Source organism: Octopus sinensis, linkage group LG11 (assembly GCF_006345805.1).
Source record: "Octopus sinensis linkage group LG11, ASM634580v1, whole genome shotgun sequence".
Lineage (NCBI taxonomy): Eukaryota > Metazoa > Mollusca > Cephalopoda > Octopoda > Octopodidae > Octopus > Octopus sinensis.
In genome coordinates this window covers 73,017,839-73,041,154 of record NC_043007.1, presented here as the reverse complement: position 1 = coordinate 73,041,154, position 23,316 = coordinate 73,017,839, and the positions used below count along the sequence as shown (strand labels likewise).

General features: G+C 37.2%; 1 protein-coding gene across 1 annotated transcript in view; it reads left to right on the top strand.

The window, feature by feature from the left end:
* LOC115217573 overlaps window positions 1-22,535 on the top strand; it is a 37,159-nt gene extending 14,624 nt beyond the window's left edge. Inside the window, exons 5-10 of the mRNA XM_029787314.2 lie at window positions 395-512; window positions 1,776-1,939; window positions 2,490-2,549; window positions 4,628-4,736; window positions 8,106-8,270; window positions 21,127-22,535. Coding sequence (XP_029643174.1) covers window positions 395-512; window positions 1,776-1,939; window positions 2,490-2,549; window positions 4,628-4,736; window positions 8,106-8,270; window positions 21,127-21,848 — 1,338 coding nt within the window. The 3' untranslated portion in view covers window positions 21,849-22,535. The remainder of the gene's footprint in view (window positions 1-394; window positions 513-1,775; window positions 1,940-2,489; window positions 2,550-4,627; window positions 4,737-8,105; window positions 8,271-21,126) is intronic.
* The last annotated feature ends 781 nt before the right edge of the window (window positions 22,536-23,316 follow it).

Below are 23,316 nucleotides of genomic sequence, written 5' to 3'. Positions count from 1 at the left end.
TGAAAAAAGTAATTGAGACAGAAGTGAGGAGAATCAGTGAGGTTCTAATATACACAGGTAAAAAAAACTATGAATGTTGTTGACAATGATAAATGTCAATGAAGGTGAGAAGTGCAAGAAGCTTTGGTATAAGGTATTAAAATGCCTGCTAAATATGTTAGTCACTTCAAATGATATCAAAATTAATATAAATGAGCCGACAAAGAATTGTTTAAATAATCCTTGTGGAGGATTAGATTTAGACAATGAAAAATATGTAAAAATGATAACAGAGTAAAATAGCTGAATGTTTTAATTTTTTAAATATAATTAAAATTATTATAAAATTTGATTGAACTGAGCAATATTTTAAATATTCTATTATATTAGTAGAATTTAAAAAATTTATTTGCAGCATAACTTTGAATTTGAAATACATCCTGTAAGAAAAAATAAAGAACTTTTGGTTCATCTTCATCCATTGCCAGAATCTGGAAACAACTATCCTCCTGCTCAGGAAGTTGATACATTCAGTAAGGAACCATAAATTATTATTTATTTAAAATCTTGGAGGAAACTGGTGGGGGCATCATCATCATCATCATCACCATCATCACCATCATCACCACCACCACCACCACCTCCTCCTCCTCCTCCTCCTTGGAGGAAACTGGTGGGGGCATCATCACCATTTTTACCACCACCACCATTATAGATCTCTTGGCATGATCTTGGAGAGGGTTGTATCATCAGGGTCAATGGTTCTTGTTTGGAATTTCTGCAGCCTAGATGGGCTAAGGACGATTCTCACCATATCACATTTGATTTTTGGCATGATTTCATTGGCTGGATGCTCTTTTGAACACCAACAACTTTACAGAATATACTGTTACCTTTTATCATGGCAACAATGCTAGACAGGTTGTCATATCTTTGATAAGACTAAAGAATTATCTGTATGCTCTCTATATTTATTCTAGACATTGTAACCAAGAAGAAAGGGATAACATCGACAGAACCATAGTAAGAGAGTAAGAGAAGAGTGAGTGAGAAGAGGGAAGCAGAGTAATGTGTGAGTGAGGAGGTATGAAACATGATGGAAGAGAGATAGTGATAAAGACCTACATTTTGGTTATTGGTAAGGAGGTTGAATAGAAAAAATACTAAGAATGGCCTGATAGTGAAATCTGAGAAATAATCTTAAACAGACTGAAAGAAAGATGGTAGCATCTGTTGTCCCAAAGAATGTTTTAGACAGGATTCCATGCTTTGTGCTCTGGTAGGCACTTAAGGAAGCTACAGCTAGATGAATATGGTGTCAGGGTTGTACAAACCATAGTGACAGTTTAGTAATGAGTTCAATTTAACAGACAGTTGATTATCTTCTGGGCTCAATTATCAGCCCCACCTTATAGATGTTTAGGCCATGTCTGAGGAACTTAATACTGGCTGTTCATGGCAATTCCTATCTAATTGCACAGCATTATATTAATAGGAAGAATGACTTCTTTCTGCTGTTCATGATTCTAAACATTCACAGACATTTCTGCTGCAAGTTTCTGACATGTGAGAGAGCATGTTAACCGCTACTGTTAAAGATGAGATTTGGTAATAAAGGTATTGAAGCCTGTTGGTGGGAATGTCTCTTGTAATATTGTGGGAACAACAATCATTCAAATATTGACATGAAAATTGTAACCTTAAATATTTTCTTTTCTGCTTGAATTTAGTCAACCTTGGCCTACTTTAATAACATTTACTATGTTCACATAAATGGTTTCCCTTTACTTTTGCAGTGTGCCGTGAATGGTTAAGTGAAATGGATTATTCATTGAAAGATGATATGTTAATTGTGCAGTTTAAACAAGGACCTTCAAAATGTAATATAAAAATGTATAATTTAACACTTTATGATGGACAGTCACGCATTTTAAAGGAGGCAGCTGTCAATTCTTCCAAGGTTTGTCATTTTTCTCTGTTGCAGTGTTATTTGTAAATTATCAGTAATGAAATAGAAATATTTCTTTTTTAAGGCAAATTATTTCTCTGTCTTGAGTCATATTATTCGTTAATTCATTCTATGTAGAGATCTGTTACATAGAACTCATTCTCTTGTATTGGTTTACTGATTTACCATGTATTTGAATTCCCTGCCATAGAAAATGTAGAGGCTTTTAATATAGATTTTATAAACTCTCATTAAAATGTTCTCAGAACATTTTATCTGGGATTAACATCATTGAAAAGATGCAAGTGAAATAAATGTAAGCTTATTGCTTTCTTCCCTAAACTATTTTCTGAGAGAAGATCTCATTTTAAACTTTTTGTCATCAACTATTACCATATTCTACATGAAAACGGAAATAAAAATTCTATCTTATTAAAAAATTATTTTAATATGGACATATTAAAAACCAGTTTTGAAGAGGCTCTGCTAAATTACTTTATACCTTCATGTCATTTAACTACATATATTCTTTACAGATAATTTTTTTTGTTATCTTCTTCAGACACTCTCCAAATTAAAACACAAATTTCATGGATTATGTCCTGGAACCTATGAAATAAGTGTAAGTTATTCTCCATATTGGTTTTTACTCTCTTTTTTACTCTTTTACTTGTTTCAGTCATTTGACTGCGGCCATGGTGGAGCACCACCTTTAATCGAGCAACTCGACCCCGGGACTTATTCTTTTGTAAGCCCAGTACTTATTCTATCGGTCTCTTTTGCCGAACCGCTAAGTAACGGGGACATAAACACACCAGCATCGGTTATCAAGCAATGCTAGGGGGACAAACACAGACACACAAACACACAGACGCATATATATATACATATATATGACGGGCTTCTTTCAGTTTCCGTCTACCAAATCCACTCACAAGGCTTTGGTCGGCCCGAGGCTATAGTAGAAGACACTTGCCCAAGGTGCCACGCAGTGGGACTGAACCCGGAACCATGTGGTTGGTAAACAAGCTACTTACCACACAGCCACTCCTGCGCCTATTGGTCGTTGTTTACATTTTTAAAAATTATAATGTTCTAAATTATAATGTTCTAAAAGGATTCTGTTAATTTGGATAATAGCATAAATTATCTTTGGTCCTCATGTCGCTGGACATTGGCAAACTTCCTCTTTTCTGCTTCACCCTTGGCTATGTATACCTGTCGCCCAGCCTCCCTTTTGGCTACCTGATACAGTTCCCTGCTACCCCCTTCCCTCCAGGCTTTCCAGGCCTGTTTCTTTGCTCTAATGGCTTTGTCTACCATACTATTCCACCACCATGTAATTCTAGGTCTGGAAGGGACTTTGCACCATCCACAGACTTGGTCTGTGGCACTCAGTAAGCTCTCCCATGAGAATTTCCAGCTATCTTCTCACCTAAGATATCTTAGAATTTGTAGGATTAAGTTGGATCCGTTAATAATAATAATAAAAAGAAAAATAGCCTAAGGACATACTGGTGGATTTATGTGTTAGGTGTAGCCTGGTAAAACAAACCATCATGGCAGAAACACATGTAGAGTTGATATCATTCCAAGTATCTGAAAATCTACAAATATCCATAGAGTGTGCATTACAACAGGTATCAAAAATGGAGTTAGTAAATCATTTTAATACGTCGTTTAGTATCATTTCATCATTCTATATAACCAATCTTGCATAATATCGTAACCATATCAGTACCTAAAAATTAATTTCTATGTGTTATGCAAGATTTTTTTATTGCACATGTTGGAAATGACCCCCTTAGAACTCCATCAAAAATATTATTGTTTTATGGTATTTTGAGGAATCATTTAAAATGAATTTTGGATTTGATCAATGCTTTTGTTATTTGGACTCTAACAGACAAATTCGATGACTGGCTATTGTCTGAAGAAGCAGAATTTGAAGACTACCTGCGATTGGTATATGTTTGCTAGGATTTTCATCCTCATCCTCCTCTTCCTCATCATTTAATGTCTCTTTTTCCATGCTGGAATAGGCTGGACATTTTGGCAGGAACCAATAAGGCAAACTACATATACACAAACACACACACACATGAACTACACTTTAATTGAAATAAAGTTTTCCCCCAAATTAAACATATCTAATATAATAAATGTGAATGTCAGTGTGTCACACTTTTTCTACTTTAATAAATCCTTTCAACTGGAAGCACAAGGCCTTAGATTTGGGGTGAAGGGATTAAGTCGATTACATTGACCTGAAAAAATGAAATGCAAAGTCAACCTTGGCAGAATTTGAACTCAAAACCTAACGGCAGACAAAATACCACCAAACATTTCACCTGACATACTAACTACATCTGCTTTGGCATGGTTTCAACAGCTGAATGTCCTTCCTAATACCAGTCACTTAACAAAGTGTATTGGGTGCTTTTCTGTGGCACCAGCTCTTGTGAGATCACAAGTGTGGTATAGTATTGAGGGAAGTGAAAGTATGACAGAAGTACAGGAGCAGGTGTGTTGCTGAAAAGGTGAATACATGTGGCTTCTCCAACTGGAAAGAGAGAAAGATGTGAGGTTAGGTACAAGGATATGTTATGATGAAAGTATTGAAGCTTCTCTCTCGTTTGTTTTGTTTGTTTATTTCAATATTAATTCAGTGGATGTATTTTTTTATTTTCTTTTTTAAAGGTTGAAATATTTGATGAATTTTGGAATGATGATGAAAAATGTATATGTAGAGCAAAGAATGGAAGATGTGGTGTCCAATGTTATCGGTCGGTGTCCAGTAAAATTAAAAGTAAGCAAAACTAAAACAATGCCAAAGGGAAAACATTATTAAAGGTTGATGGATGGAGAGGGATATAAGATCCGTGGGAGTTTCAGAGTAATGTAGTTGTATGATGGTGGCAGTCATGAATAAGTTGCTTAATGGACTTTTTGGGAATAAGACAGAGTATATGTAATGGGAGAAATTAGGGGTGATAGGAAGTCAGCCAGTTCAGATAGTAGAGGTAGATGAAACAGACTGTGAGGTCATAATTTGAAAACAGGTGAGTGATCAAATATCATTTTTGAATAAAGGGTTGCTTTATGAAGTCATCATCATCATCATCATCATTTAACGTTCGCTTTCCATGCTAGCATGGGTTGAATGATTTGACTGAGGTCTGGTGAACCAGATGGCTGCACCAGACTGCAATCTGATCTGGCAGAGTTTCTACAGCTGGATGCCCTTCCTAACGCCAACCACTCCAAGAGTGTAGTGAGTGCTTTTAGGTGCAACCGGCACGAGGGCCAGTCAGGTGGTACTGGCAATGACCTTGCTTGAATGTTTTTTCCTGTGCCACCAGCACAAGTGCCAGTAAGGCGACGCAGGTAACGCTCTCTCTCAAATGGTGTTTTTTATGTGCCACCGACATGGAGGCCAGCTTGTTGCTCTGGCAATGATCACGCTTGCATAGCGCTCCCAGCGCTCCACCCATGAGGATGCCAGTCATTGAATTTAATTTTGATTTCACTTGCCACAACAGTGAAATTGAAATTGAAATCAAATTCGATGACTGGCATCCGTGCTAGTGGAACACCAAATGTTTCTATTCTCTGCTGTCTTAAATGTAGGTATGTAGGGTTGAAGACACTCTTCCAATTGTGGAAGCAGTAATTTAGTGTAAAACAGACTTGTATGTTGTGTAGAATTAGCTGTTAGTTTGAGAGTAAATGTTTGAAAAGGCAACTCAGCAATAATTGTTCTCAATCAAATGGAACGAAAAGATCCGACTGGATCAATGACTTTAATTTAACATAGACATTTGCCAAGGGATAAAGATTAGTGTTATTAAACCAGGGTAAGTGAAACAAAAGGATGTAGTTATAAGTATTCTCTAATATTATCAACTAAGCATAGTTGAAAATCTAGTAATCTTTTATTTCAAATCACACCTGGTAGGATAAAAACAACTTTGTAATTTACTTACATGATAGCGTATATTTAGATTTATAACATCAAGATGTCAAAGGAACGTCTGCAGCCTCTTGGCTTCCCAGACCTCGGTTGAACCGTCCAACCCATGCTAGCATGGAAAACGGACATTAAACGATGATGATGATGATGATATATATATATATATATATATATATATATAATATATATATATATATATATATATATATATGGTAGCTTAAAAGCTAGTATATAGCTTTTAAGCGACTGACCCTGAATGGGAAGATCTGCAAACAGATCTCTGACTTGTTTTGGAGAATTTGTTGCAATTGCTTCCTCCAGAGTCATCCCAATGATGATCATATTCATTGCAAAAAATCATGTGAAAGAAATCGCTGAATACACTCGCAATAATGAAAACATAGGAATCCAAAATTTCAGGATTGCAGGTCAGGATTCGGCTCGGAATGTTTTTAATTTACTCATGGAGTCAGCCTGATTCCAAAATGGTAAGATCTGTTGCGCTACACCGCTAGGAGTAAAGTTGAAAAAGTGTGTCACACTGACATTCACATTTATTATATTATATTAAGGTGGTGAGCTGGCAGAATCATTAGCACATGAGGCAAAATGCTTGGCGGTATTTTGTCTGCTGTTAGGTTTTGAGTTTAAATTCTGCCGAGGTCAACTTTGCCTTTTATCCTTTCAGGGTCGATAAAATTAGTACCAGTTATGTACTGGAGTCAATGTAATCGACTTAATCCCTTCCCTCAAAATATGAAGCCTTGTGCTTCCAGTAGAAAGGATTTATTAAAGTTGAAATAGCGCGACACAATGACATTTACATCTATTATATAAAATCCGTTCTGTCTGTCTGTGTGTGTGTCTTCTAGGATCTCGGGCATCCTCCATCCGATTGCGCTCAAATTTGATATGTAGATACCAACAGTATCAGGGTGTATATAAGTCTTGAAAAAATGACAAAAATCGATTCCAGGTGAAAATGCGATTGATAAAGCCGTGGGAACGTGCTTTTGTAAAATCGTTTTCTTGGAATAGAAAAAAAGTCTATCTTTATTTCTTCTTTTGTTGGTGTCTCAAATTTAGGTTAAATCAGTGTTTCTCAAAGGGGATGCCTTTGGGACGGTCAGGCAAGTTGTTTTGAGAAAATTTGGTTTAAATGTTTGACAACTCAGCAACGTCCATTGGACGGGGGTGGAGGGTGTTGCTCGTTTATTATATTAGATATGTTTAATTTTGGGGAAACTTTATTTCAATTAAAGTGTATTTTGTGTGTGTGTGTATTAAAGAAAGCAAAAAATAAGACAAAAATGATGGTGTTCAGTATGTTGATGACAGGAATTTGTTAGAGAGACATGGTTCAAACAAGTTGCACATCATCTCTCTGTAGTGGAGGCGCAATGGCCCAGTGGTTAGGGCAGTGGACTTGCAGTCGTAGGATCGCGGTTTCGATTCCCAGACTGGGCGTTGTGAGTGTTTATTGAGCGAAAACACCTAAAGCTCCACGAGGCTCCGGCAGGGGAGGTTGGTGATCCCTGCTGTACTCTTTCACCACAACTTTCTCTCACTCTTACTTCCTGTTTCTGTTGTACCTGTATTTCAAAGGGCTGGCCTTGTCACTCTCTGTGTCACGCTGAATATCCCCGAGAACTACGTTAAGGGTACACGTGTCTGTGGAGTGCTCAGCCACTTACACGTTAATTTCACGAGCAGGCTGTTCCGTTGATTCGGATCAACCGGAACCCTCGTCGTTGTAACCGACGGAGTGCTTCCACCACATCATCTCTCTCATTCTCTCACATACCCACTCTTTCATTATTACTCCCACTGCCACCATCAACACTATTACTTTTAATAAAACATCATCAACTCTTCCTAAATTTCTTTGTCTCTCTCTCTTTCTCTCCTTTTCTTTTTCCTTCTCTCTGTCTTTGCCACCACCCTCACTGTCTCTATGCCTACTATTACTCTCACCCCATCATGAGGGATAGTAGGAGTGTCATTGAATAGTGAGAGAGGGGGTCTAAGTGTGACACACTGACACACAGAAATTAGTTTTTGCATTTATTGTACTAGATATATATATAATGATTTGAAACTAACATTTATTGAACCAATTTAACAATACTTTTGTTTCTTGAGGTTAAATTGATATTTTAAAATGTTATTTCTAATTTTGTCTTTGACTTGTATTTTATTTTCTAGTTTTGAGTTCACCATGTACAGTGCCATCACCAACAAATGTGACTACAGCTAAGATGGGTTTAGCAACAAAACCTAAGAGCTCTTTTAAGTTAACCATATTACTTGCCATTATTGGTGCTATGATTGGTCTGCTACTTTTGATTCTTAGTTTCTACTGTTTCAAGCGTGAGTATACAATCTTTGTTCAGACTTATACACAAGCAGGATCACCAAGATTATCTGTATGATTACATAATCATAAGCAGATGAGTTAAATCTCACATATAGGACACCAGTCTATTTCAGGAAATATTTCTTGTAGATGTAGTTCCTATTTTATTACAAATTGAAAACCTAAGGCCATATTAATGTGGATTCAAAATTTACAAATGTATTTCCTACTTAGCTCTTTCACCTTTGTAATATGTTGAAATGTGGATATTTTTATGAGCTATTCTTTTTATGTATATGTTTTGATGTATGTTTGATGAAGAAAATTGTTAATACTGTTCATAAATAATAATCCATTAAATATTATTTAATAATCCATTAAATATTATTTAATAATCCATTAAAAATACTTGATTCCTAGTCTTGCAAGCCAAAACATTTCAAGCTGCTGGTTCACACATTGCAGAACATTGGTAAACTTCTTTTCTGCCTCACCCCTGGCTAAGTATACCTGATTCCTAGCTTAACTTCTAGCTGCTTGATATAGTTCTTTGTAACTGCTACCTTTCCAATCCTTCTAAGCCTGTTTCTTTGCTCTGAAACAGGCTACACTGTTCCACCACCACATCACCTTAGGCTTGTTTGGCACTTTGCACCAGCCACAAATTTGGTCTCTAGCTCTCAGCAAGTCATCCTGTAGGAACTTCCTGCTATCCTCTATATTACATGTCTGTAGTTCCTCCTCTTTCTCATTAAATGCTTCAGTTAGGGATCTCTAAATCTCTGACTATTCAAAGATCCTTAAGCTTCCATATCTTTCTTTTCCAAACTGGCTTGCTTCTTGGGATCCTTTGCACCAGTAGCTTGAAGTCACTAATGAGTAACCTATGCTGTAAGGTACCTTCTTCTTTAGGAAAGGTCATTGCATTTTTGAGCAGCCATGAATCCCACTTTCTGGTGAGAATGTAGTCAATCTGGCTAGCATGGTCACCGGATTTGTAGGTTATCAGGTGACTGGCTGGCTTTCTGAAGTTGGTGTTGTAGATCATTAGGTCATTTGCTTCACCGAACTCCAGCAGCCATGTTCCCTCCTCATTTCAGGAATCAATTCCATGGCACCCATTCACCCTTTAGAAGACATCAGAGTACTGCCCAACATGTCTATTGAAATCACCAGCCACTGTGTATAGATACACAGATAAGGTCACTGTCATTTATCTTCGGAGACAAAAGAGTGTCATAAAAGCAATCCTTTTGTTCATTTGGCAAACCTGGCTGAGGGGTTTAGGCCATGATGATTGTTGCTCTGCAAAACTAGTCTAAGCATTAATATCCTATTACATACTCGGACTACTTCAGTCACCTTATTTACCCATTTCTCTGCTGGAAGTATGCCAATATTTCCTACCCCATTGCGGTTGTCCTCCCAGAAGAATTTATACCTATGCCTTTTGCCAGTGAGAAACCTGGCTGAAGCTCTTCTCCACTGAACTACTTGGATGCAACACACATCAACACATCTCCTTTCAAGCATCTTAACAATTTCACTAGACCTATCTATCAATGTGCCTACATTGACAGTGACAACTCTGAGGGAATGTACAGGGAGGGATAACGCTAACCATTCCGAGAGTGTAGTGGGTGCTTTTTTCGTGCCACTGGCATGGGGGCCAGTCAGGCGGTACTGGCAATGACCTCGCTCGAATGTTTTTACACGTGCCACCAGCACAGATGCCAGTGAAGTGACATTGGTAATGATCATGCTCGAATGGTGCCTCATTTAATTAGTAGAGAACACCAATTGCCACAATCTCAAATGATTGCAAGTAGCAGCAGAGCAGAGATATTCTCCATCAAGAAAATGTCTATACTAATCTGAAGTTGAAGAAAATTCTGAGATTAATTTTTACCATTCCTAAGTCATCTTACAACAGTTGTATATAGCAAATTATTATATTCATCTTCTCTTTCTTCATAAAAAATTGTTTGGAACTAGCAAGAGTTAAGTGAATGCAGTCAAATGAAATGTAAATATATTCAGAAAAAAATAGAGTTATTCAAGAATATCAGTTAATATCAAAGGAAGCAATGTGCTGATTAAACAATAAATCACAAAATTTCTAGTGGTTTTTCTCTGGCTTTTGATGAACCATTTTATGTGTCCTATATATATATACACATTTAGTGATATGCATTTTCATATGGCTTTGTTCTAAAATAAATTAAGACAAAAAAATTGCTATCTAAAGGGAATTTTATTTATCATTTTAGGATGTCATTCAGCCATAGAAACCATGCCAAAACTGATATTGAATTACAATGCAGTCTTTAGACACATTGGATCTTTTTAAACCATCAAACTCATGTCTGCATGGGACACAGACATTAAATGATGATGATGATGATTTTTAGTCAATCTATAAATGTAATCCCATAATTTGAAACCAGTTTGACAAGTTCCAATGTACAAAACCCTCAGCCTTTGAGTCACTCTGTAACTTCTGTTGATTAATAACACACACACACATGCATGTGCCTAGTTTTCTGAGGCGATTGTATTGGTCAGAAAGAAAATACATTCAATATAAAATAATAAAGTAGATATAATTTTCTTACAATATTATAAGTAAAGAACTGTGTTTGGCCAAGCAAGTTTGCAGGACACTTTCATGTGAAATTCTACTTTTCTAAACATAAATCATGATTAAACAGTTGACTGGATTAGTTGACTGGAAAAAGTAAAAACAGCTCTTTTGTTTTGAAGGTACAAATATTAACATCCAGTCAGTTCGAAGGTAAAAAGTAAAAACAAATTGCTTGGCTTCAACAAAAGCCAGAAGGAAAAATGAAATTACAATTATGCTAAAACAGAAAAATTATATATGTATATACATACACAGATAATATGATTTTGCTTAAGCATAGCAATACTAATAAACAATAGTTTGAACTTAATATACATATGCATTAGAACATGTATAGAATAAAATAATTGATGATAACAAGGGAGCAGGAGTCATATAATCCACCCACATTTCTCTACCACATCTTGATTTTCCTCTGATACACCGCCTTGCAATCCAGAAGTCCCCATACCTTTGGTTCTCACAGTGTAGAACATTGACAAACCTCTTCTTCTCGGCTTCTTCCTCAGCTAAATAGACTGGTCTCCTTGCTTCTTTTGTAGCTACCTGGTAAAGTTCTCTGTAGCTACCAATCTTTCACATCTTCCAAGCCAGCCTCTTCAATTTTTTTGTTCTATCTACTTCCCTCTTCCACCACCATATCATCTTTGGCGACTGGAAATTTTCACCAGCCATAAATATGGTCTATAGCCTCAATAGATTGTCTTGTAAGGACTTCCAATTGTCCTCTATGTCATACATCTCTCTCCCTCCTTTTCATTAAATGCTTTAATTAGTACATCTCTAATTATCTGATTGTTTGTAGGGTTCCTAAACTTCCAAGTTTTCCTTTTCCAGATTAGTTTGTACCTCTGAGACTTAGACTTAAGTCTGAATCATTTACTACTAACCTATGTTGGGAAATATTTTCTTCATTAGGAAAAGATTTTGCAATCACAAGCATCCCTCTATTCTATTTTCTGTTGAGAATGTAGTCAATCTTGGCTCTTGTGCCTGCTAGATTCATCAGTAACCAAGTGGCTGGTTATATATATATATAAAATGAGAAGTCATACAGAATCATGTCCCTTGGTTTCACTTGAACAGTATCATAGCATAGTCAAATGTATTCTAACTTATAGCTGTGTACACCCATGTATATGAGAGAGAGAGAGGTGGAAAGAGGTACTATGTTGTTGCTAGTTTAACTAACGATGGTAGTAGATCTCTCCTATTCACTCTACCATGCTACCTTTGTAATTTGAAATGGCTTTAGGCTTGTCTCACCCATTTCTCAATCACATATTCTTTCTCCTCTTTGCCATAATGTAGGATGCCTTAGGCCATATATTGGTCCAATAATTTTTACCACTATCCTTATTCCTCTACTACTAGGCCAAAGTATAAGGAATTACTTTAGATCTGTTTGTATACAATACACCCCACTCCATCACTGAGTCTTTATCATTGTCCGCCTCTGTTACTATCTTCACTACTCACTCTCCTTTCTTCTACCACCTCTCTCCCCTCTCACTTTCTCCATCTACCCACCCAGACCCTTCTTTTGTTATTAATCATTATCTTTGTTGGTGTAGGCCAGTAGTTCCCAACCACTTTTGAACTATGGACCTCTTTGATTCCTATTTTACCCAGGAGGACCCCAACAGCTTTTCAATGTTTAAAAAAATCCTCTTATATTTTTATGATTAAATATTATTAGGGATTTTATTAAATATTTTGTGTATTGTAGAAGTATAATTAATTTATTGCACATAAATTTTAACAACAAAATCTTGTATGGACCCCCACCAAGAGTCATGTGGACCCTGGCTGAGAGTCACTTGTCTAGGCTCTAAAGGAAAGAACACATCATAGTGTAGTGAAAATGAAAATGTTTTTAGCTCTATAAGGTACTGGGCAACCTCATTAATCCTGGAACCACAATAAAATGCACTCGGCACACTCTGTAAAGAGGGTGGCAAATGAGTGAAGATAGTGTAGAGGATTGAAGGGTCTGTATAGTTTTGCAGAAGATATGACAGTTTCTTTTATTCCAGGGCCATAATTATGTGCACCCCATACATTCTGCAAACTGGTTGGTGATAGGAAGGACACCCAGTTATAGAAACACAAGCCAAAGACGAAATATACAAGCAAGACATGGTCTTTGACTCATCTAGGAGAGTAGTGACTCTGAAGATAAACTGATGCAGTTTGTATCTTGTTTAGCCTGTGCTAGCATGTAAAATAAATTATTTCATCTAGTTTCAGCTCACAAGCTTTGGCCATGCTGGGGCACCGCCATTTGTAAAGTAACTATGATCATATTCGTGTGTGTATGTATATATATACATAGGCGTAGGAGTGGTTGTATGTTAAGTAGCTTGCTAACGAACCTCATGGTTCCGGGTTCAGTCCCAATGTGTGGCACCTTGGGCAAGTGTCTTCTACCATAGCCTCGGACCGACCGAAGCCTTCTGAGTGGATTTGGTACACGGAAACTGAAAGAAGCCCGTCGTATATATGTATATTTCTATGTATGTGTGTGTATATGTTTGTGTGTCTGTGTTTTTACCCCCAACATCTCTTGACAACCGATGCTGGTGTGTTTACGTCCCCTTAACTTAGTGGTTCGGCAGAAGAGACCAATAGGATAAGTACTAGGCTTACAAAGAATATGTCCTGGGGTCGATTTCCTCGACTAAAGGTAGTGCTCCAGCATGGCCACAGTCAAATGACTGAAACAAGTAAAAGAGTATACATATGAATGTATGTATCTATTTATATGTACATGTAAAAATCATACAAATAACACAAGTAAAATCTGACACAAAGGGAAACCAAATAAACAAAAATACCAAGTGGTTGCAGATAGGTCTTAGTAAAGATAAATGTATAGAGAGACAGGATGGTAAAAGACATTGAGAGACTATGTAAGGCAAAGGTGGAAAATGATAGAGATAAGATTTTTGAATAAGTCATCATGTAGTGGAAGATAAGTGATATGAAAGCAATGGCAACACCTATTATGGTCCATTTTCAATTTGCTGACAGTCTATAAACACAGGTGAGCTAACACCAGCATTAGATGTCAGCTTTGTTTAAAGAAAGAAGATAGCAATACTATGTCAAAATGAAAGTTAGCACAACAACATGAACAATTTGCTCTGCATTTGTTTACATGAACAGGAGTATTATTTCCTCAGAGACTCTAAGCCACCAAATTCAATCTAATTAACAAACATGATACAACTTAGGTAGTTTTCCTATTGTTCCATCACTTTTCTCTCCCTCACTATTTTTATATGTCTTCTCTTAGTTACTATAGCATCTCAACAATCCCCCTCACTATCCATTACTATCACAGTCCTACTTGCATATAAATTTTTACCCCCCCCCTTCATCGCCACTCTTTTCTCCATCTCTCAGTAGTGTAATCTTTTCAGTAAACTATGTATATTTTTAAACATTTTCTCAAGCAAATATATTGCTATAACTTTGATAGCTTTATCCCCATTTCTATACAATCTGTTGTCAATAATACCAATCCCCATATAACCCAAATCCTCATCAATAAAATTCTCCCCATATATTTTCCAATTGGTTTTAGAAAAATTTGCTATAAACATTTTTGACATAGAAAAATTTACTGTAAAAAAAATAAACAAATTGTAAAATGACTAAAATTAGCTGTTTTCTTAAAATGGCAACATCCACTAACTTTTCAATTAGAGAAAAACATTTTCTTTAAAATGAGTTATCAGGTTTACAATCTGCTTATGTACAGTGAAATTTCCTAAAATTTTCCCACAATAAAAATAATTACAGTGAATTTTGCCAACACATTTTCTATGCCACCGGTTTGACATCTATTTCTTCCTTCTCTCTAATATCATTGTTTAGAAATTTATACCTCAAAGCCTTCTTTGTCCCCATGTCTGTGTGTGCACGTGTATGTGACTCCAAAACCAGTACATGGGAGGGGAGGGAGGTTTTTTTTCTTTGATTGCTACTATTTTTTACTTATACATTCACAATGTTTTTGTAATAACATTTTTTAACTTTCCAGTTTCTTATGAAACCCTGAATAGCTGTATTTAACAAGATTGATAGTTTTTACCTTAATAGTCATCACTCTCTTAGCTGATCAGTTTAAGCTTTACCACATAATATATCATTATAGCTATACTTTTATAGGCACAGGCATGGCTGTGTGGTCAAGAAGTTTGCTTCCCAACCATGTTTCCAGGTTCAACTCCACTGTGTGGTAGCTTGGGCAAGTGCCTTCTATAATAGCACCCCAGGCTGACCAAAGCCTTGTGAGTGGATTTGGTAAATGGAAACTGAGTGAAACCTGTTACACACACACACACACATGTGTGCAAATGCCACCTTGCCTTGACATATTATTGTTGTAAGCAAGTATCACCATAATATAAGGAGTGTCCTTCATTTCCAATCTTCAAAGACATGTCTGATCATAATGAATTATCTCCAAGCAAGGGTTTGTGACAGGAAGGGCATCCAGCTGTATAAAATCTGCCTTGACAAATTCCATCCAACCCATGCAAGCATGGAAAAGTGTATGATGTTAAAACAATGATGACCCCCACCTCTTTAAGAGTTCACATTTCCACAATCCTGTCTCCTGGATTCTCCATTTATGAACTTTTAACAACATCACCTTGGCATTTCGTTCTTCTTTTCCATTCTATACATCTACATATCCCTGTGGTGTATGTGTGCTTCAACTAATACATAGTAAAGCAATTGTAATTAAACACATTCATATTGCTTTTCGAATGATGGTCTTAAATACTCATAATGCTACACTTTTACACCCTTACAATGAGAGTTCATATTATAATAATAATAATAATGAAATTATTGTATACAGTGTTCAGGTGCACCACAACTTGTCAGAAAGTGCGTATAAGGTGTATGCAGTAATGTAAAAATGTCTGGAAAGCGAACAATGTATGAGTCAGATACATGCTTGCATGTGTATGGAGGGGAGGAAATCAGGTGTAGTGTTGGCGAATCTCAGAAAACATGGAAGTTTTGAAGGATACAGTGCTCCGACAACTAACAACCGATGCCGGCAGTTTGTTCCATACTTCATTAACTCTTAGCGTGAAAAAATGTTTCTGAAAGTCATGGGAGCTGTGCTGTTTTCTGACTTTGTAAATATGTCCACGGGTGGAGTTTGAAAAGGTGCTCAGAGTTATTGTTTGTAAGATGGTTGATAATTTTATGGGTGTCTGCCAAATCAGCTGCCAGACGTCGGAGTTTCAATGTGTCCATGTCCAGGGAAGTAAGGCGTTCAGAATATGGCAAATGCCTGATGGAGGGTATTCTTTTGGTTGCACGTCGCTGAACGGCTTCCAGATTACAGCAACCTTACTACTTAGACCCCTAAATTACACATTTTTGATGTCATCTTCTTGCTGTTTTACCTCATTTATTTTACTCCATATATATCTGTCCATCCCTTTATTGTTCACTTGTCTACTGTATCCATACTATTGCTCCTCACTCCAATGCATCATTGGTCACACACACCCTCCACTCAACCTTACCAAATTTCTACATTTACCACCTATTCTTTTTATCTCTCTTACTCATCATATACCCAACACTTGTTCTTCATTCATTATATTCACCCCCAATCCATTCCCCATCTCTCATTCTTCCATAATATCTTACAACTCTACTCATTCACACTCCTATTTCCTTTGTCCCTACTTTCTTTAACTCACCTTGTACTTCAAGGGTCCATCCAGACATCTCACCACTACTTTTTATCTCTTCCCAGCCTCATCCTGATCACCCCTATCCTCTCTTCTAAAATATAAATAGCTATGTAGCCTCACCACTGCAAGAAATATGCTCTGCTCTGGCTCTCTTATTTTAACGTTTCATTTCCTAGCTTAAGGTTGCCTCTCTTGGGGTTCATAGTCTTGCAAGTTGGTACCATGAATAATGCATAAAAAAATCCTAACAAAATTTAGCAATCCTGTGAATGGGTAATACATGTCACAGAATCCAGGAAACCAGGTTTATGATCTTATGGCTTGGGAAGGACATTTGATCTCTTTTTGATGCATGTACATAAATACATACATACGTATATGCTAACCTTGTATATATGGCTATGCGAAGGTACATGGCTTAGTGGTTAGGCTATTTGGCTCATGGTCATAAGGTCATGAGTTCAATTCCTAGCAATGCATCGTGTCCTTGAGCAAGACACTTTATTTCATGTTGCTCCAGTCCACTCAGCTGGCAAAAATGAGTAGTGCCTGTATTTCGAAAGGGCCAGCCTTGTCACACTCTGTCACACTGAATCTCCCAGACAACTATGTTAAGGGTACATGTGTCTGTAGAGTGCTCAGCCACTTACACATTAATTTCATGAACAGGCTGTTCCATTGATTGGATTAACTGGAACCCTTGTTGTAACTGACAGAGTGCCAGTTTTTATATATGGCTCCATCCATCCATCCATCAGGTCATTAAGAATGAAATGTCCGATATTCTAATGCACCAAGTTTGACAGTCATTAACTCTAATGTTTTATCCTGACAATTCTTTGTTTTACAACATTGAAAAGTTACATCATCATTTTTTGAAATGTAGTTCATGGTGTCTGATTATATTACTCTTACTTGTTTCAGTCATTTGACTGTGGCCATGCTGGAGCACTGCCTTCAGTCAAGCAAATCGACCCCAGGACTTATTCTTTGTAAGCCTAGTACTTATTCTATCGGTCTCTTTTGCCGAACTGCTAAGTTACGGGGACGTAAACACACCAGCATCGGTTGTCAAGCGATGTTAGGGGGACAAACAGACACACACACACATATATATATATACATATATATGATGGGCTTCTTTCAGTTTCCGTCTACCAAATCCACTCACAAGGCTTTGGTCAACCCGAGGCTATAGCAGAAGACACTTGCCCAAGGTGCCACGCAGTGGGACTGAACCTGGAACCATGTGGCTGGTAAGCAAGCTACTTACCACACAGCCACTCCTACGCCTATTGCGAGTTTTTTCTGGTAAATCAATTTTTGTGATCAAAAATTTGTTTCCCAACCATGTGCCTCAAGTTCAGTTTCACTGAGTGGCAACTTGAGCAAGTGTCTTCTACTATAGCACCAGGCCAATCAAAAGGTTGGGAGTGGATTTAGTAGATAAAAACTCAAAGAAGCTTGTCATATATATGTGTGTGTGTGTGTGTTACTGTCCCCTTTCTTGACTTTATGTGATAGTTGTAAATAAGTGTTACTCTCATGCAAACAGTGTCCTTCATTTCCAATCTTCGGTGGAAACATGTCTGGTCATGGAGAAATATTACCTTGCTTGAAAACAGGTGCGAACTGGTGTCATTTAGCCTTAGAAAGTCTGCCTTAAAAATCCCGTCCAAACCAAGTAGATATGGAAAAGTAGACGTTAAATAATGATGATATGTATGTGTGTGCGTGTGTGTGGATATAAAAATTAAATAAGACATTAAAATAGAAGGCTGCAGAGCTCTAGCCTTTTGAAGGAATTTTTTTTGTTTTGAAGTACGTTAACGCTCTGCTTATTTTACACAACCTAGGGGAGGTAACTCATCGAACAGTCAATGTCATTATTATCATCGTATCATCATTAATGTACCTTCAAGTAAACATGTCTCAGAAAGCACTGTGTTGAGTCAAAAATTTTGTAATATTTTGGTAAGTTATTTGCTTTATTTGTCAAGTTACAACAAAAGCAGCCTAGCATTCAAAGTTGAAGCCATCATGTTGCACCGTCTGCCAATTCTTTTGATCCCATGCTGACACCAGTTCTTGTAACAACTTCACTGGAGCTTTCATCTCCTCTTGGTTGATCAAATGTCTTGAGCAGAGAAAGTGAGCCACGGATTGGAAAAAGTAATGATCTGTGGGAGCTAGGTCCAGACTATATGCTGGGTATGGCGTTAGTTCAATTCCCTCAAGTTCCTGTAGTTTATTTTAGGTCATTCAAGCAGTATGAAGTCTTGTGTTGTCCTACTGCAGAAGAGCTTGCTTTCTGTTAACCAATGCTGGTATTTTTGCTGCACAATAACAAACATACATGAGATGCTGAGCTCATCTGATACTCCCTGAGTTCTGCTCGTTGGATTTACCTCTATGGCTTCGAAAACAGCCTTGGAATCGATAGTTGTACTGTGATCAACTGTGCCTTCTCCTTTTTCACAACAAATGTTTTTGGTAGCTTCCACAACATTAGGGCCCAGTTTTAACTCATAAAACATAAGTTCCCGCATTATATTACATTGCACGTTCATTTGTGCAGCTTTCAAATCACATATAGAGTAAAGCAATGTACAATGTGCTAGCACACCAACTACTACAGTGCTACCGACCTCAGCAGGTACCTTCTACAGCTTGAACTGCTTCAGTTATGTGATATACATTGTTATGTATGCAAATATTGTTACATGGTCGGGTCGTCGGTGACTAAACTGGTAACCCCACCAGGCTTGCTTGGTGAGGCGGGTGATTGTTGGACACCCTGCAGGACAAAAAAATAAGACCTGTCAAAGGGCGGAAGAACTACAGCGTAGTCAATGGCCATCAAACAATGTGTGTGTGTGGAGTGCTTTTTAGTCAAAGGCTCTGGGTGCGGTCTCCTAAGCTAACCCCCTACTCTGGCCCAGGCAACCGGGTAGTATACGCCTACTGAAAACCACAGATCTTTTTCCCACTTTTGTGATGGTTTAGATGGCACGGGCAGGAGGGGTTTGTCAGCTATAGTTGGCAACCCTCCTAGGAGAGGGTAACTCTGACTTCAAACCTATGGCCCGAGGATCTCACTGTCACCATCCCAGCTCGCAAGGCCATGGCAGATGACCCTCGTGCTTAAAAGGTGGGGCCAGTTTACGCACACTGCACTTCACCTTAAAATTCCCTAGAGCAGGCCAAAGGACATGTCCATGTTCTGTGACCAGCCATCCTAAAAGCCCTGTAGTGACGGGAAAGGGGCGAAAGCGGCAGGTGGAAGATGTCACTGGAAGCTGTAGTCTTGACCCTACATGTAGGTGGCTCAGGACTTTGGTCGTTGACCTGGACGCGAGGACACCACTCAGCAGTAAATATTGCAAAACTTTTGACTTGCTTCAGTATTATAGAAGAAAGCATGGAAACAGAAAGATGAAGAAAGATAGACAAAGGTTGTAAGAATGTGTAGAGAGTGAATGATTAATAGGGTTTGTGGTTGTTCAAATCTTAATAGAAGTGCTTGGTGGCAGGAGTTATAACAGCGATAGGATTATATTAGCAATAATGATTAACAAAATAATAATTATATATCAACAGAGGTTGTAATAATCATGACAGTAATAGTAATACTATATAACTAATTGTGATATTGGTTTATTAAATACTTATTAGAGTTAGGTGGACTAAAACAGATTCATAGAAATGTTCAGTGAAATAAAACAGCCTAAATTCTCTGATGAATGGAAGTTTACAGTCTGTCTTATTATTATTTATGTGTGTGTGAACGTGAGACTAATGTGAGCTTGGATTCCGTCCTACTGTGTGACATCATGTCTTCTACTGTAGCCTTTGGCCAGCCAAGACCTTCTGAGTACATTTGGAAGATGGAAACTGTGTAAGTGTGTGTGTGTGTGTCTTTGTTCCCCTCCATTTCTTGAAAACTGGTGTTGGTTTGTCTATATCCCAGTAATATAGCAGTGTGGCAAAAGAGACCAATAGAATAAGTACCAGACTTAAAAAATAATTAGTTTGACTAAAACCATTCAAGGCACTGCCCCAGCATGGCCACAGTCCAATAACTGAAACACATAAAAAGATCAATTTAAGAAGTAGGTGACTAGGTTAGTAAAGTGAAGTGTCTTTGAACATGGCTTAGAGTTATTATTATTAGGAATGAACTATTTCTCTAGAAATTCAATAACCTTTTGTTTCAACAACTGATATCAGATTTTAATCAAGTTTTAAAGTTCTTGCATGTCAAGTGACCACATAGCAGCTTCCATTCCTCTGTGGATGATAATGTCTATTTTGAAATCTCACTTTTGTGAGCTGAAGTTTAATTGTGGCTGGTTTGGGAATTATATTTTTCTGGAGCTGTGTAAATTGTGTGATTAGTTCTATTGATCTTGTATTTAGTTAAAGAAATTCAGTCCCTTAATTCTAGTATATTGTTGATATTTTATTATTGATTGTTTGAATTTATATTTTCAGGAACAGTCCAAGAGAAAAGAGGGCTGATATTTTATACAGAGGACCATTCTTACCACTGTGAAGCCATTGATAAGTTTATATCGTTCATGAATAAGAGTAAATGTAAACTAGAAGTTGCTGCTCGGCTAGTGAAAGGTGGTGATCCATTAAGACTGAGTTTGGAAATTCAAAAGTCTGATTTTATAATTCTTGTTTACTCCAAAGCTCTTCACAAAAGAATTCAGGCGTGGAAAAGCAACCAAGATTACATAAATTTTTTAAAAGAGGATAACTCAGCACTTTTGACAGTTTCCCTTCTCAAGGAACTTAAAGCAAGCAAAAAACTTATCATTTGTAAGTTTCCTCAGGCACCAAACTCTGGTATCAGCAGTGAATTTCCTTCAGTTAAGTGTTACACTCTTACAAAAGAATTGAACTTGCTTATTCAACAAATCCATAGAACAGGGGTGGATCAAGATCTCGCTATTCTTGTCAAAAGTAATAAACTCAATCATAAATTTAACTCTTTGACAAACACAATCAAGAATGCTGCCACATTTGAAGAAAATAGTTCCTATTGGTTTGAAGACAAATATATTTGCCCCAAGAAAATGGAGTCTTTAAATGAAATGCCTGATTACACTGAAAAGTTTCTTGTCGATGGATGTGAACATAGTATTTATTCCATCCCTATAAGTTACATGTTTGAACAGATAAATGTAGACAATGACACAATTGCTTAAAAGATTCACAGGTTGGATTCGTTTGTTTCAACAAAGATTTGGTTCCATTTTTATATTTTTATATCTCATCCTGGATCCTTCCTGCTTTTCTTTTACCTTTTCACTCTACCTCTTTTCTTCTCTTACCTGATGTTCTGCATTTTTCCTTCTCTTATAGAAACAAAAAACAACAAAATCCACATTTAACTTTAAAAACCAAAGAACTTATTTTATACTTTTGCCTATTTCATTGACATGTTAGAGAGAGAAATAATTATATTTTTATGAGCAAAGTTTCCAAAATTAAGACAGTTTTATTCTGGCTTATTGAAGACTCTTAAGTTGTAAATTAATTAACTCTTAATGACCCTGAATAGGATTTTCTTGTGATAATGCAGTTTTCTGTTGGCTCCTCTAGAGTTAGAGGAAAATTTGAATTCATCAATTCATGCAAATGAAACGCTTAATTATAATTAATCTGACAGCATCATTAGAGCATCAGAAAAAACTGCCTTGCATCTATTTCTTCTCAGTTCAAATTGCTCCAAAGCCAACTTTTCTATGGATATGTCGCTAAATAGAGGGAGTAACGTGGTGGCTCAGAATGGTGATCAGTGTAAAATATGGATGGAGAGGGCAGTGTAAAGAATGAAGGATGACTAATAAGAGAAATAATTCCAGATAGTGAGAAAATATAAGTTGTGTCAGGGAAAAGCTGGTGACATCAATGCAGTCTTCTTACCTATATTCTATATTTGATTCATCTTGTGCCCAGTTTTTCTCTCAGCACATTTGCTCTATGTCTTCCATGTACACCCAACAAAACATGCTTGCTTCATTTCTTTCCAGTCTACTCAAATCCTCTGCATTCAAGCCACATGTTTCAGAGCATTGCAAACATCATACAATAACTCAGGGAAAAGGCATTTGTTGTCCCCAGTGGCTAGTAATCGTGTGTGTGTGTGTGTGTGTAAAATTGAGGATCTCAATGATCCTGGCAATTAACTCTAACATGTATTTGGCTAATAGAGTACTCAGGAAGGCGGCGAGCTGGCAGAAACGCATGTCAGGCAAAATGCGTAGCTGTATTTCGTCTGCCGTTACACTCTGGGTTCAAATTCCGCTGAGGTCGACTTTGCCTTTCATCCTTTCGGGGTCGATAAATTAAGTACCAGTTACCCACTAGGGTCGATGTAATCGACTTAATCTCTTTGTCTGTCCTTGTTTGTCCCCTCTATGTTTAGCCCCTTGTGGGTAGTAAAGAAATATAATAGAGTACTCAGGATGAATTCCGGTAATATTCACCAGCTATCAATCAAGCAACGGAATATTAATTAGTTAAATTAACTAGTTAAATGAAATTAAGTACTCTGTAAATCCAAAGTATGTAGCAAAAAACACTGCACATTTCTCATTGTATAAAATGTGAAAAAGGGGCAGGGTTTCATCATCATCGTCGTTTAACATCTATTCAAATTATGCTATACAT